The sequence below is a fragment of the Chelonoidis abingdonii genome, chromosome 2, assembly GCF_003597395.2.
Source record: "Chelonoidis abingdonii isolate Lonesome George chromosome 2, CheloAbing_2.0, whole genome shotgun sequence".
NCBI lineage: Eukaryota > Metazoa > Chordata > Testudines > Testudinidae > Chelonoidis > Chelonoidis abingdonii.
In genome coordinates, this window is record NC_133770.1 from 78,992,193 (window position 1) to 79,008,225 (window position 16,033).

At 42.6% G+C, this 16,033-nt stretch overlaps 1 protein-coding gene across 2 annotated transcripts in view; it reads left to right on the plus strand.

Annotated features, from left to right (window-relative positions):
- The first annotated feature begins 8,966 nt into the window (after window positions 1–8,966).
- The window catches only part of TGFBR2 (transforming growth factor beta receptor 2), a 78,125-nt gene continuing 71,058 nt past the window's right edge, over window positions 8,967–16,033 (plus strand). Inside the window, exon 1 of one of the 2 annotated variants that reach the window (XM_032784162.2) lies at window positions 8,967–9,237. In XM_032784162.2, the coding sequence (XP_032640053.1) occupies window positions 9,141–9,237 (97 nt within the window). In that variant the 5' untranslated portion in view covers window positions 8,967–9,140. The remainder of the gene's footprint in view (window positions 9,238–16,033) is intronic. The other variant, XM_032784161.2, reaches the window with a different exon arrangement.

Sequence of the window (16,033 nt, forward strand, 5' to 3'; positions counted from 1 at the left end):
CACAGCCTATGTTGATACTTAAATGGTCACCCCAACACATGCCCAGTCCCAATTTTTCCCAAAACTGTGTGCTTTGCAATGTCTGGCCTTCTCCTATTATTCAGAGAAATAATATGGTTCATTTGTTCCTCTAAACACCCCATATTACCATCAGTTTGCAAGAGCTCTGGCCTCTTATGTCTGTCTAGTGATGGATGCCCAAGATGGCTTCTGTCTTTGCTTGAATCTTACAGAGTTCAATAACTTTGTTTCAAGAGGCAGGATGAAAAATACAAGACCAAGCTTCCCTCTCCTGCTGGATGTAGATACCATGCTGTCTTCTCCCCCACTTGTTAGTATGAGTTTTGCATCCAGTCTTTGTTAGCTTGATGGGTCTGTTTACACAATATGAAAATACATACTCATTGTCTTTCAAAGGAGTTTGGACGTAACTCCCAGGTGGGGGAAACATAGTCCTTTGTCTGGGGGCAGACCTTTTACCAGCTCCCTCTGACATACCTAGTTTAAACACATTTTAGTTATAATTCTAGCATATACCCAAAATACCCACCATGTAGATACATCACACAAGAATATTATTGATCAGTGGTGGTGCATGCCTGTAATCCCAGCTATTTCAAAGGCTTGGGGATCACTCAGCGGTTCTGGGCTGCAGTGCGCTATGCTGATTGGATGTCTGGTGCCACTGACCAGTGGGTGGCTGAAGAAATGGCTAGAACAACACAAATGATATGTTGTGATCAGCACTCCCTCTGTGAGGGCTGATAGACCAATCGATTAAGGTGATCAAGTTATTAGTGTTCAAGTGATACCTCAAAAGGCATGTTTTGTACACACATTATTACAGTAGTGGACAGGATGTGAATACAGGGGTGTTTAGTGTTACAAAGACAGGCATCCATATTAAGTTTTTGTGCCACATATAGCCCATGTGTGTTTCACTAGTAGCAAGTGATGCAGCAGGTAGGCAGAGTTGTAAGAAAGAGATCTTTAAGTGTGCTGAGTGGCCATTGTTACATGCTCAGGCTTTAGAGTCTGAAAGTTAGCAGGCTGATATCAGCCTGGATGCCTGACTAGAGCTGTGTGAAGGATGGATGTTCCATTTCACAAAGGATTTTGTTTCAAATTGGAATGAAAACTGAAAATTTCAAAATGATCTATGAAGGAGAATTCTGGAAAAAAATATCATTGAGACCTTTTTAAATGTTGTAATTTAATATGTAGTACTAAATTTAAATTTTTCAGCACGAGAAGTTGGTTCAAGATGAAAAAATCAAAATGTTTCATTCTGATACTCACACCTTCTTGTCAACTGTTGGAAATGGCCGACATCCACCTTGATGCATTGGCCTCGTTAGCATGACAAAAGTAATTTTCCCTCTCTTGATATTCACTCTTCTTGTCAACTGTTGAGAATAGGCCACTCCACCTTAATTGAATTGGCCTCGTTAGCACTGACCCTCCACTTGGTAAGGCAACTCCCATCTTCTCATGTGCTGTATTACATGTGCTACTGCTTACTATATTTTTCACTCCATGCATCTGATGAAGTGGGTTTTAGCCCACGAAAACTTGTGCCCAAATGAGTTTGTTAGTCTCTAAGGTGCCACAAGGACTCCACATTGTTTTTATAATGTTTTAGCAACCCATGAGCCCACAAGCCATATTTCCCCTTGTAGTGACAGATCCTGTCACAGCAAACTGTACAGATTTCATAATATTCTTAATTAGTACATCTTGGTGTTGCTATCTAAGGTATCAAAGAGGCACTGAAGTTTTTCTTTAAGAGAATCTCAGACTTCATTACATATTATAACCTACTTCCCCCAAAACAACATACCAGATACATTAACAATTTATAAAGTACAACATTTTAAAAAATATTCAGTTATAGCATTTTTCCTGTGCCATATAGCACTGTATATACAATGGTTGCAGAAAACAACAGCTGTGACCATTGAACAGAGATAATTATGAAAACGTCTTAGGCTTCTCTTCTAACTTCATCTGAGGTTTGCATTATTTGGTCTCCCACACCTATATCTGGCTGAAGTTAATTATTCACAGTTTTGGTTTAGAAAGAAATAGGCAACTTCAGTCTGTGAATAAGGAAATGGAAACTGTTAAGAAGGAACTGGAACGAAGTAACCAGCTTCTAGCATTGTTTTATTTATTTTCAGTTGTCCAGGAAATCCTGACTAAACTGAGTTTGGGCCCAAGCATGGGAGCTTTGGGTGCTCAAGAAATACAGGAACAGGGCCTTGGTGTGTAAGCAGACCAGGTACATCTTTATGAAAGTACAATTGTGAATTGCACTTGTTTTTTCCTTCACCGCCTATGAAAGCTGTACCAGTTTTAGTCCAGTCAGTTACTTTTCCTTTAGAGAGATCCAAGCAAGAATTCATTATGTTATGACAGGGATCCACAAGCTTTAGCAGAGTTGCCCTCATCTTAAAAAAAAAAAAAAAAAAAGTGTCATGGGCCACCTGACCTACAACCATTCTTCCTCTCCCCTATTCATAACCATGCGACATTCTTTTGGCAACTATAGCAATTGCTTAGATGGAAAAATAACATTAGGAAGGTATTTAATGAATTTATATTTTCTTGTAATAATGCAAGTTAGCACAGGGAAATACACAAGAACCATGTGATTAACCCACTTTCCAGTCCACCAGCAAGAGTTCTGTGATCCACAGTAAGAGAACTGCATTGCTATAATATATAATAAAAGGTGTTAAACATAATATGTAGCTAAGTGACTAAAATATGGCCAGTTTGTAGTAGTGATGTTATGCTACTAATTGATAAAAATACCCCACATTTATACTCAAGTGTTACTGAGGCAAATTTTCCCCCAACTTCAAGAGGGCAGTTGTGTCTGAGGGAATCTTGAGTAAACAAAGCAAAAAGAAGAAATAAAAAACCCCTTAGAGAAGTCTGAGAATTCACAACATAAACTGTGAGTGCACTGTGCAAATATATTTTTAAAATAAAAGTTACATAAAAACATGAGATTTTTGAAGCCTAAGTTATTCACCAATTAAATACATTATGTAAACCCTTCAAAATTCATAAATGGATGATATGGTGCATTTTTCACACACACATTCACACGCACACACTCTCCCTGAGGGCTCAGTCCTCATCTTTGAAATACCTGGCTCTGCATCCATATCAAATGCTGTAATCAAGACTCAGCTGAATCACCAAAATCACAACAAAGACTCTCAAATTATCTCTGTGTACAGCTGTTTATTTTCCAGTTCACACAGCTGTGTATGTGGGAGGAGAGTACAGCAGAACCTCAGAATTATGAACACCAGAGTTACAAACTCACTAGTGAACCATACACCTCATTTGGAACCAGGGGCAGCTCTAGGGATTTTGCCACCCCAAGCATGGCAGGCAGGCTGCCATCGGCGGTTTGCCTGCGGAGGGTCCACTGGTCCCGCAGCTTTGGTGGACCTCCCACACACCTGCAGGAGGTCCACCGAATCTGCGGGAATAGTGGACCCTCTGCAGGCATGCCTGCGGGAGGTCCACCGAATCTGCTGGAACAGCGGACCCTCCGCAGGCAAGCCGCCGAAGGCAGCCTGCCTGCCGGCCTCGTGGCACCGGCAGCGCGCCTCCCACAGCTTGCCGCCCCAAGCACGTGCTTGGTGTGCTGGCAGGGCCGGCTCTAGCCATTTTGCTGCCCGAAGCATGGCAGCACGCCGCGGGAGGCGCTCTGCCGCTCACTGGTCCCGCAGCTCCAGTGGACCTGCCGCTGGTGTGCCTGCGGATGCTCCACTGGAGCCGCGGGACCAGCGGACCCTCCGCAGGGACTCCTGCGGGAGGTCCACCGGAGCAGCCTGCCACCCTCCCAAATCCTAGTGCCCTAGGCAACCGCCTAGGTTGCCTAAATGGAAGCGCCGGCCCTGCGTGCTGGGGCCTGGAGCCGCCCCTGTTTGAAACTGGAAGTACACGATCAGGCAGCAGCAGAAGCCAAAATAAATAAAATAAATAAATGAATAAATTAAATAAAAGCCAGTACAGGACTGTGTTAAATGTAAACTACTAAAAAAATATATTTTTTCTTCTGCATAGTAAAGTTTCAAAGCTGTCAATGTTCACTCATAAACTTTTGAAAGAACAACCATAATGTTTCGTTCAGTTACGAACATTTCAGAGTTCTGAATACCTCCATTCCTGAGGTATCTGTAACTCTGAGGTTCTACTGTAATGTCAACAGCCCATGTACTAAAACTGAATATACTAAAAAAAGAGTTACTCCATATCCCGTGGCAGCATTTTTAGTGAGCTGCAGTGCCTGTTCAGTGCAAACTTCCAGTAGCTCTCATGGTTTGCAGTCGCTATATAGGCAGTGCAGAATCATTCCATTGCATCGATTACATCCCTAGAATGTTATGTTCTGCTCATACTGGTTCCTGCAAAAAAGCCTGATTATTTGGGCTTGGTGAAGGAAGGAAGCTGATGAGTTTTACCCACCTTCTATATCCACAATGGATGTGAAACATCTCAAAGTCATGTCCTCTTACTGCTCTAGTTGGTTCCTGAGACTGTTAAAGAACAGTATGTGCGCGAGTGCACACATATAAGCACATCAACACATCTTAAAGCTATCCACCCAACACATACATTGCAGCTGGTAGTCACTGCTTCATCGATCATATTTTAGTGTGTGTATGTTTTAGGTAGTGCCACATTTTGAAAAAAATTTAATGAACATATTTGTGAAAATGTTCACAATTTTCTTTCAGGTGATTTTGCACCTGTGCATGTAGATTTTTGCAGCAAAAAGATACAACAATGTGAATTTCTCATTGTTTTCATTGCAAACCCCAGCTTTGCTTTTAAAAAAAATGCTTTAATTTCACTAGCAATGTGACCTCTTATGCAGGCAAATTTCCATTCATTTCCTTTTGACAATTTTTTCTGCAAAACATGCCGCCTATTTTCAATTCTGGAACAAAATGCATGAGAGACAGGTGACAAACTGTTATGACTGTGATTGCTGCTACCCACTGTCTTACTTCTAAAAATTGAGCACAAGCTAGTCTGTAGTAACATTTCCTGTTATGTCACTTCAACTGCCCCCTTGTTTATGTCACCTGCCTACTATGTCTTCTCTTTCGGGCCCTGAGTCAGCAATGTGAAATACATGACACATGTGAAATGCTACCAGGGGAAACCTAGTGGAATCAACAAGTAGGCCTATGTGCAGGGGAGCAGTCTGCCCACCTGGAACACATTGCAGGATCTGCATCCTAGCTTTTAAGCTCTTCAGAGCTGAGGCCATTTACTGTTTGTACAGCACCCAGCACAAGGGACCTCAAACTAGCAGCTGCTTATAGGTCCTCCCAATAATAGGCTGCTGTTGCAAGCCTTGATCATATGGCTGGGGGAAAACTCTCCCCAGGGCTGCCCTTACCATGAGGCGAACTGAGGCGGCCACCTCAGGTGCCAAACTAGGGGGAAGTTGGGGGCACCACTAGGACCCAGAGTGTAGAAAATTGTGTCTGTTGCTTGTGCATCTAGAGCAGAGAGAATACATATGCACCAAGATGGTGGAGTGCTGTGCTGAAAGGAGGGCACAAGAGACATAACAGGCAGGCAGGAGAAAAGGAGAGAGGGAATAACAGAAAGCAGCAGGAGCTGCAGGGAGAGAGAGGAGAAGGCGCCTCTTCTGTACCTCTCTAGCACCACCAGGAGCCTAGACTGATTAAGGCCAGCTTCTCAGGGAGCTTCCCTGAATCCACTTGAGGAGAACAGCCAATCAACTGAAGTAGTAGGAGCCAGTTAGGCCCTTAAGAGGCTGATATCTTCCCTCACTCAGGCCCTGCTACCAGCCTGCTCATTTGTCCCCTTCAAATGAGTGTTGAGAGCCACTATAGCTGGCACAGAAAAGCAGTCATGAGTGAAAGAAGAAAACGCCCCTCTAGGGCAGCATTCGGAAAAAGCAAGCAAAGGAAGTTTTTCTATCTAAGCAGGGAGGAGATATCTCCTGAGATACATAGACACAAATGTTCACAGTGAGCCTTCCAGCCCCAGTGAGGATGTGAGTGGTGAGGAGATGCCTGATTTTCCAGTTAGTCAGAGTGCAGGTGCCCTGGCAGCTACTGCAGCATCCATATCTCCATCTGAAATGGAGGTAACCATGCACATTCCTGAAGAAAAGTGTAGATCAGAGAAGCGTGCGGTGGAGGCGCAAGAAACAGCTGCTGTTGAGTTTAGTTACTTAAGTCTAGATGATCCAAGACTGTGGACCACTTGAGCAGTAGCCTGAGGGACTTTCTTGTACTGCATGGGCCACAGCAAGTGAAAAATTTCATGTTCCCCAAAGACAATGAAAATAGAAGTTTCCATCCAACACATTACTAGCGTGAAATCCCCAATGGTGTCAAAGTGGAGAGGCCATGGCTTATGTACTCCAACACCCAGAATGCTGCATACTGTTTTTGTTGTAAACTCTTCCAGTCTAATGTTCCAGCCACACTGGGTTCTACAGGAACAAAGGAATGGAAAAATATGGCTAGAATCTGGCATGCCATGAGAAGGCAGCAAATCACCAGAGAGCATTCCACAGGTGGAAAGAGCTTGAGATGATACTAAGGTTATAGGCCATCATAGATGATCAGCATCAAGAGAAGATTGCACCAGAGTGTCTTTACTGGCAAAATGTTCTGAAACGGTTCATTGGCATTGTGAGAATGCTTGCTACCCAAAACCTAGCACTGTGTGGCACTTCAGATCAGCTGTATGTGCCAATGGAAACTTCCTTAAAATTGTGGAGCTGATGGCTGAGTTTGATGCTGTACTCCGAGAGCATCTAAGAAGAGTCACCATCCAAGAAATTACACACACCACTACCTTGGAAAAACAATTCAAAATGAGATCGTACAGTTACTGTCAACAAAAGTGAAACAGAAAATTGTAGCAGATCTGAAGTCAGCAAGATGTTACTCTGTTATTCTGGACTGCACATCTGACATCAGCCATATGGAACAAATGACTTTAATGGTGTGTTTTGTAACAACAACAGGACCTAGTAAAAATGGTTAGTGTCAGCATTTTCTAGAATTTGTTGACATTGATGATATTATAGGAGCTGGTATGACAAATGTGCTTCTTAACAAGCTGGAAGATACGGGAATTGTGATAGCTGACATGAGAGGTCAGGGCTACAATAATGGTGCCAACATGAGAGGAAAGAACAGAGGAGTGCAGACACGGATCTGAGAGTTAAATCCTCGAGCTTTTTTTGTCTCCTGCAGTTCCCATTCATTGAACTTGGTGGTCAGTGATGCAGCCTCAGCTTCTAGTGAGGCTGCTGAATTTTTTAATGTAATTCAAAGCATCTATGTATTTTTCTCTGCATCAACTCATTGATGGCAAATTTTGAAGCAACATCTGGGAACATCCTCTCTGACACTGAAACCACTGAGTGCCACACGATGGGAAAGTCGAGTGGAGGCGATAAAGCCTATCAAACACCAAATTGGGAAGATAGGTGATGCCATAGTTGCCATTATGGAGGATAATGCTATGACAGGAACTGTTCATAGGAGAACAGTGGCAGAGGGAAATGGAATCACCAGAAACACACATCACTTCAAATTTCTGTGTGGCTTAAGTGTTGTGGCATGACACACTGTTTGAAATAAATGTTGTAAGCAAGAGACTCCAAGGTGTTGACCTTGATATATCTGGAGCAATGGAACAACTGGACAAAGGAAAGTCATATCTACAGTCTTACCGATCAGATGAGGGATTTCAAAACGTTCTGAAGAGTGCACAGAAGTTGGCAGAGGAACTTTACACTTAAACTATTTTCTCACCCATTCAAGAATACAAGAGTCACTGAAGAAGACAACACTTTGATTACGAGGCACGGGATAATCCCTTAAGAGACCCCAAACAACAATTCAAAGTTGAATTCTTTAACCAGGTGCTAGATTGTGCAATACAGTCAGTTGAAGAAAGTTTCATGCAGCTCAAGGAACATAGCAGTATATTTGGGATTTGTATGATATTCCAAAACTCCTCACTATACCTGAAGAAGACCTACACCAGCAATGCAAGGTACTAGAGACAGTATTGACACATGATGACATGCGTGATATTGATGCAAGTGATTTAGCTGATGAACTAAAAGCCCTTTCAAGATACATTTCAGCAGGATCAACTCCAAAGGGTGTTCTGGAATATATGCGCACAAATAAGATTACACCATCTTTCCAAATGCTTTTTTTACTCTGTGTATACTTCTAACACTTCCTGTAACAGTTGCCAGTAGAAAATGCAGCTTCTCCAAGCTTGCAACCATCTCACTAGAACATGAGCTGGCCCAGACTATGGACCTTCAGGAAGCAATTCACATCTTTGCAACCAAGAAGCCATGGAACACACCACTTTGATTATTCAAACAGATAAAAGTTTCAGTGTTTACTACGCAGACAAGGAAAGTTGCATTTGCTGTTGAGGCATTTGAAAGTTAAGTGTTGCTTAAAATTTTTGGATAAGCCATTTTAAGTTGTTAGGTCTCCTTTGTTGGGATAGGTAGCAGAGCAGTACCATGAGAGGCGAGAAGTAGAACAGGAAGAAGGCAGAACTGAGACCTTTTACAGTTTTAGCGCAAGCAAGAGGGCATGGGGGTGTCATTTGAACTCCCTGCCTCTGGTGCCAAAGTGTTGTGGGCTGGCCCTGACTCTCCCACTTTGCTTCCTAGGCACAGCAACTACTTTTCTGCACAGCCATGCAGGCGAGGCACTGTGGCTGGCTGGTGGGTGTTTGCGGTGGCTCAGAGACCTGCGAGGGGCTGGCCCAGGGCGGCTGAGTGACAGGCGGCTAAGGAAGGAGGCAGGGCGGGGCGGGGAGCGAGGGGGCGAAGGAACTAGTGTCGGAGCGAGCAAGTCCTGCCCAGCTGTTTGCGAAGTTTTAAGATTTCCTGTTTCCCTCGCGGCGCTGAAGCGAAGCGGAGTGAGTCAGCCTGGCCGCGCGGAGTCCCGGAGCAGCCAGTCCAGCGCCAGCTGCCGCGGCCTCGCCTCTCTCCTCGGCCGGCCCGGGGCGCAGCTCCCTCGGGGCAGCAGAGGAGCCCGACTTCTTGCCTCGGCTTCCTATGCGGAGCGGGCTAGACCATGAGCTGGGATCGCCTCCGGAGCCTGTGGCTGCTGCACGCTTGCTCGTGTTGGGTGCTCGTAGGCAGCACAACCCCCGCTAAGGCGCAGGGCTCAGGTAAGTCGCGGTCCCGTCCCCCCTTCCCCTTCTTTGTCCGGGGCGGCGGCAGAGGGGTCCCCCTCCCCTCCAGGCGGCTGTGCAAGGGGCGATGCCGTTCGCTTGACAGCTGCAGGCTGCAGGGGAGCGGCGCCGGCTGGGGCTGCGAAGTTCGGGGGTTTGCTGGAGAGGCGGGTCGGGGCGCGGCGCGGCGCAGCCGAGGAGCCCTGGCCCCGGAGCCTGCAGGAAGCGCGCGGGGGGTTACTCTGGGGCGAGCCTAGCCCGGGCCCCGTGGAAAGCGTAGTTCGGAAGTTGGCTACTGCCTGGCCTGGGGTTATCGGGCAGGGCGCAGCTGCCCCGGCGTGCAGCTGCAGCAGCCTCCGCACCTGGCCACATGGTGAGCTCTGGTGCTGCTGCCCCTCCGCTCTGCCTCCGCAAAGGGGGCTGGGGGCCCTCTTCGTAGTAGCAAAGCTTCTCGGGCTGTGTATGGCAGTTGTTAGTTTTGATTAGGATTAACCCGCTCACCCGTGTGCTGCCCTCTGGGGCTGAAAAGTGCGCCTCTGAGCCCGAGGCGGCATTGTTGTTCTAGGAACCTGACACCTGAGATGCAGGTAAAGGGGATTCAGAAAGTGGCACTCAAACCAAATGAGTTAATCTTAGATTCTGTTAAGGTCCCCAGAGTATTGTTTGTCTCTGTGTCGTGGAGCCTGTGTGTATCCCTGATTTGCTGCCTGCCCCACACGTGGGCCTTGCCATGGGTCTAGCTCTGTGTAGACTGATCTTGCAAAGCCAGCAGCAGTGTCTTAAAAGTTATTGATTTTTTTTTTGTACAGTCACTGTGTGTAACTGAGAATTAAGAACTGGTTAAGAGCATTTGCACTGAAATCTCTCATTTAATTAATTTCCTGCTATTGCAGGGGTCTTGGGCATTGGTGGCACGTTGGTCTCTCCTGTACTCTGCCTGTGTGCACACAGTTTAGTCTCCTGAGGACTGAAGTGCTTTGGTCTTTTGGCTTAATATAGGGGTATCTGAGTGAAATTTAATGGTCTGTGATATACAGGAGATCAGACCAGATGAACTGATGGACCTTTTTGGCCTAAAACTCTCTGAAACTTCAGGCATTCCTTCAGTATTCAAAGGATTCCTAAAAGTTAATACCTGGTTTGTTTGGTTTTTCATTACACTTCACATCCCTGTGTTGGGAACTTTTAATTGCACTGTACATCCCTGGATATTTTTAAAACCGTGGCTCATATTACTACTATTAATATATTTATTATGTTGTGCAAAGAGGGAGCAAAGTGCCTTGCAGATTTACGTGAAGACAAGGTTCCCTTGGCTGAAAAGCTTGTAAACTGGGGATCTAATCCCACAGACACTTACCCCATGAGATCTGAGCAGGACTACTCACATGTGTAAAGTTACATTTGTAAGTGTCTAGAGAGTAAAGCTGTAGAACATATTATTGAAACTGGTGTTACCTATTGATTGTGAGGGGCCCATTAATAAAGGGATAAAAGACTTCAGATTGCTGCAAAACAAAATTCTAAACGTTTAGTTTCTAACTGTTGATTTAACCTCCAAGGTGCATATTAGCACTAAACATCTATTCTTAGGTCTTTAAGATGTAATCACTGCACAGACTCTTTAATGCTTTTGGAAGCTTTGCTCGAGTCCTCAGATTCCTTCATTTGGTCTATACGAGACCAGCAAAAACTTGAGTTGTTCCATATTGGTAAAATACACTACACAGAGAACTACCACGTAAAGTCTCAATCCTACACATACTTTTGCATTTGAGTAACTTTGTGCATGTAAGTAATCCTGTTGAAGTCCTACATATGTGTGAAATTACTTGTGTGTATAACTGTTTGTAGGTTTAGGGCATAAATATACAAAAATAGTATAAAGTTTGTGTCCTAAAGAAGTATATTGTCTGAGGGCTGATCATAATGTAAGAGTTTTAAATGCAGTATGTTTATCTGTGTTTAAATTTTGTTTATAGTTGTATCATTTTTGACTAATAAATGGCAAAACCCAGTAAATGGTAACTTTCATTTAATCATCAGAATAAAAGTTGCTCTAGGTAGGTTCTTGTAACACAAAGCCTCAGTGGCTACGTCTACACTACAGGATAAATTCGAATTAGCTTAAACCGATTTTATAAAACAGATATTATAAAGTCGATTGTGCGTCATTAATTCGGTGCTGTGCGTCCATGGTCCGAGGCTAGAGTCAATTTCTGGAGTGGTGCACTGTGGGTAGCTACTGTAAAATAATGAGGCCAATAACGTCGATTTGCGTCCACACTAACCCTAATCTGATATACTAATATCAATTTTAGCGTTACTCCTCTCGTTTTGTAGGAGTACAGAAATTGATATAAAGAGCAGTGTAGTGTGGACGAGTGCAGCGTTAAATCAATTTAACGCTGTTAAAATCGGTTTAACAGCATAGTGTAGACCAGGCCAGTGAAAAAGCAATGCATCATTTTTCATCTTCTGCTTTACTGTTTCTTTACTATATTTTTCTGAAAACCAATTTAGACAACATTTAGAAAATGGATAAAAAAATTGATAGCTTAACAACATTTTTCTGTTCTTTGCTCACTCAGAAGAAACTTTTACTAAAAAAAGATATTCAGAACACAGTTAACATACGTTTTAAAATTTAGACTATTCCAGTATTTGAAATATTATCATTTCATATTCAGTTACTCCTTAGGCATCACAAAGTTGGTTGAAAATACCCTTTTTTGTAATCATCTTGGGATTTCATAAGAATTTTAAGAATGTGTAGCAGGTGGACTGCCAAGCTAAAAACATATGCTTTAAAAAAGATGCTCTATTATCTAAATTATCTATAGACTAAAAGGCCTTTACTCAACACAACTACTTGTAATTAATTCACCAAAAGGAAGGATAAAGAAATATTTTTGAAATTATTATGAATGCCACAATACAACTTTAACTGATGAGGGCCAGGGGGCCAGGTGTGTAATAAATCTGCGCTTATGTACAAGAATGGAGTGTGACTTTTCTATTTTCAGTTCTACTTGAAGAACCTGAATTTATGTTTTGGGATTTTGTGACACATCAGCCTTCAGTTCTGTAGAATAAAGGCTCAGCCTCTCAATCCAGCCAAACTTTATATTATTGTCTTAGTTTTAAAAAACGTCTAAGTACGTTTTCAATCATTATTTATGTACTTGTTCTAATGCCATCTCATAGTCCAGGGGTTCTCAAACTGGGGGTTGGGATCCTTCAGGGGGTCCGCAAGGTTATTTCATGGGGGGGGGAGAGTTATGAGCTGTCAGCCTCTACCCCAAACTCTGCTTTGCCTCCAGTATTTATCACGGTGTTAAATATATAAAAGTGTTTTTAATGTATAAGTGGATTGCACTCAGAGGCTTGCTGTGTGAAAAGGAGTCACCAGTACAAAAGCCTGAGAACCCCTGTCAGTCTCACAAATGAGAATAGTCTACATGACATATTCCCCTTGTGCCTATTTTTTTTTGTATTATAAGGAAACCTGTGTATAGTACACAAATATTATAAGAACAATCCTGCTCCTATTAAAGCCAATGGCAAAATTCCATTTATTTCAGTAGGAGCTAGATCATAGTGTGATTCCATTTATTTCAATTGCGTTGCATCTATGATTTTTGCATTTCCTGGACAATGAGAATAGGCTAGTAAATGTTACTTGAGCTTCTGGTCATTCTACTTCAAGTTCTCCTCTATTGCAAATATGCAATCTTTGATTGGCAAACATTGTTTAGGAGCATTTATTTGTTTAAGAATGATGAAATAATCCTTAGCTATTGCAAGCTGATGTAGCTCCAATGACATCAGTGGATTTACACTGATTTACCCAAGCTGGGAATCTGGTCCAATACTGTTAGAAATTGAATTTTTAAAAAGTTAATAGAAATGTTTATGTTGATTTTAGGTTTTATTTTGTTTTGCACTTAGATTTTGTTAAAACTTCTTACTATACATCTAAATTAAATCTGACAATGATCCTTCAAAACCATGTCCCTTTTTTCATGTGAAGAAAATTATTCCTGTTTATTTGCGAAATTGATCCTTTAAGGAGGATTTCCATCTATGTAAACACTTGTCAAATAGCAGCAATTCCTCTTTCTGGCCAAAAAAAAGAGAGAACTCAGCATCATTGATGAAGTTTTCCGGATTTCCTCTGCAGGATACTTTTAAGTGGATATTTTTACATTCATGATATGAGCACTTTTTCCTAGTAGTGCTGTACCACAGCTGCAATGCCATGTGTCATTTTCTCTTTGCAGTTACACCTGTTTTACACCACTCTGGTTCCATTGACGACTGTGGAGTTATGACCAACTGACACTGGTGTGAGTGAGCAGAGCTAACTCCTGCCTGATTCTTCACTGCCTTGCACCTAGTGTAGCTTTTGCACCTATGCAAAGTGGGTGTAAAATGGGCCTGATTCTGATCTGGGCTGAGTCTGTGGAGTCAAGCTTTCAGATGCCCTTGCAACTCTTAGGCCCATCTGGAGCTCTTCTTGGCATCTAGCATAATGTAGGCTATTCTCGAGGCTACACTTCAGTTATCCCCATTTTTGGGGCCATTCTGGCAATTGCAGATCTCTGGAATGGAGACGGAAGTTAAAAATATTACCTTTTCCCAGGAGCAACTCCTATGGAGAGGGCCAGGGCCAGGATCATAAAGGCAGCATAGCCAGCTCTCTGTTAGCTCTACACCACCCAGGGGTTCCTCCACACTAGGGGAATCCTCAATTGAGCAGATCTCATGGTGTCAGCAGCTTTGCGCCTCCATAGCACTGCAGATCAGGTGGGATGCAGCTGAGTATCTGGCTCGGTTTGTACAGCTGTAAATGACAACGTGGCATTTTTAATACAAAGCAGTGGAGAATCAGTCCCTCTGTGGTGAAATAGGAAATCTATTTAAGCCTTCCCTTGAAAGAGTCAATGCCCTTGGCTTTCATCTAGGTTGTTTAATAAGTTTTAGGCCTCAGATCTGGTCGGGGTATAGTGTCAATTCTACTTCTGCTGTCTAGTAGAATTTACAAAGTTCTTGTAAGCAAGAATAAAAATTAAAAGTGGATGGTGTTTACTTGAACAAGCCTAATCCTAGAGGATGAAAATAGCCCAAAATAAATTAGAAAGAATGTGTTTATCTGTAGGTTATTCAGCTGGTCCCTTTTGACTTTCTGCTTCATTACCAGGTCAATGGGATTAAGAGTTACTTTAAGAAATTGAGGGCCCAATCCTGCAAAGAACGTACTTCTGAGCATTTTGTTTATTATGTGAATAGTCTGATTGAAGTTCCTGCTTAGGTGAGATGGGTGTTGTAGCTATGTCAGAGTGCAAAGCGACTATTTGTTGTAGTGAATGAGACACTCCATACTAAATGTTTGCATGAGTGGGCTGTAAGTGACGAAAACAAAATTTTAAATGAATATTTTTCTTGGGTGTATTTTCCGGTACGTAGACAGGACAACAGAACTGATATCAGTTAAATGTAGCACCCTCTTATCACCCATTGTCTGAAATTGTGCAACTATAAGTAATAATGAAATTTAGGTCTGACAAAAAGCTATATACAGAAAAACAGACAATTTCAAACATAATAGAACAATGAAACTTATTTTCTAATTAGAGGCCATTGTGTTTGCGCTTAATTCTCTCTATTTGTGATATGTTTTAATTGTGCTTAAATCCTATTAACTTCGGTAGGATTTAGAAATCCTTAAAGTTAAGCATGGGTTTAAAGTGACGTCTCAGTTCAGATGCTTTCCTGAGTCAGATCTAATGTTACTTTGGTTACAGTATAACAAAGTTTAGCAACAGCCCTAAATTATAAGAAACAGTGGCATTTGAAGGAAAAAGACTAATTGCTAGGTTTTTTTCTTCTGTGTGTTTAACGATCCCAGTTCCTTCATCTTTGTCTTCTTGTAATTGCAGTTTGTTGTTATAATTTTATTTGAGCTTTCTGTAACAGCCCAGCTCCTTCCTTTATATTGATATTAGAGCCAATTTCGCCCCTGGAATGATTGTTGAGGAAAATTCTTTTGCTGAAACAGCTGGCAAGTTAGCCTTTCCTGCTGGCATCCATCCCTAAGTTACCCTGATTAGAATGGTCTTCTTTCATTTTTTCTTCTTCTCTTTTTTGGATGAGTGACATCATTAAGAATAAGTGGAGTTTCTAATCTGTTTCATATCATAATAAAAATAAACTATTATATTATATATAATAAACCATAATTATTTAGAACTGATCCCCAGTGTTCATGGGTCCAGTTTTTCACACACTTGCCTGAGAGTAGGTCAAGAGCAACTCCATTGAAATAACGGAGTCATTCTAATGTGATGCTGGTGTGAGTGAGAGGAGAATTGGGCTCAGTCCTCCACAGCTGCAGCCAGGTGGGTTGAGTGCAAGGGTAGATGCACCTCTGTAACTCACAGGAGCATCTGACTCCTGATATTTAAAGCATTTTTTATTTTAAACCTACATCCACACCAAGGGTTAATATTTTGCATTTAACTCACAAGCTGACTTGAAACTCTAGGTATTAGAACACTCTCCCCCCCGCAGACATTCCGCTTGTATCAAAGGACTCTCTTTTGCCCTTCCCACAAGCACCGCATCTTTGAGACAACACACCCAGCAGCCCTCATCTGCCCTTACTGCCCTATGTGTTACATTATGAGCATGATTGAGAGTAGAATGCTCACTTTTCACGGTGCAAATGACTACATAAGGTACCAGCTGGTGGTGAATCTGGCCCATCATGTTTGTGACATCATGTAAATAC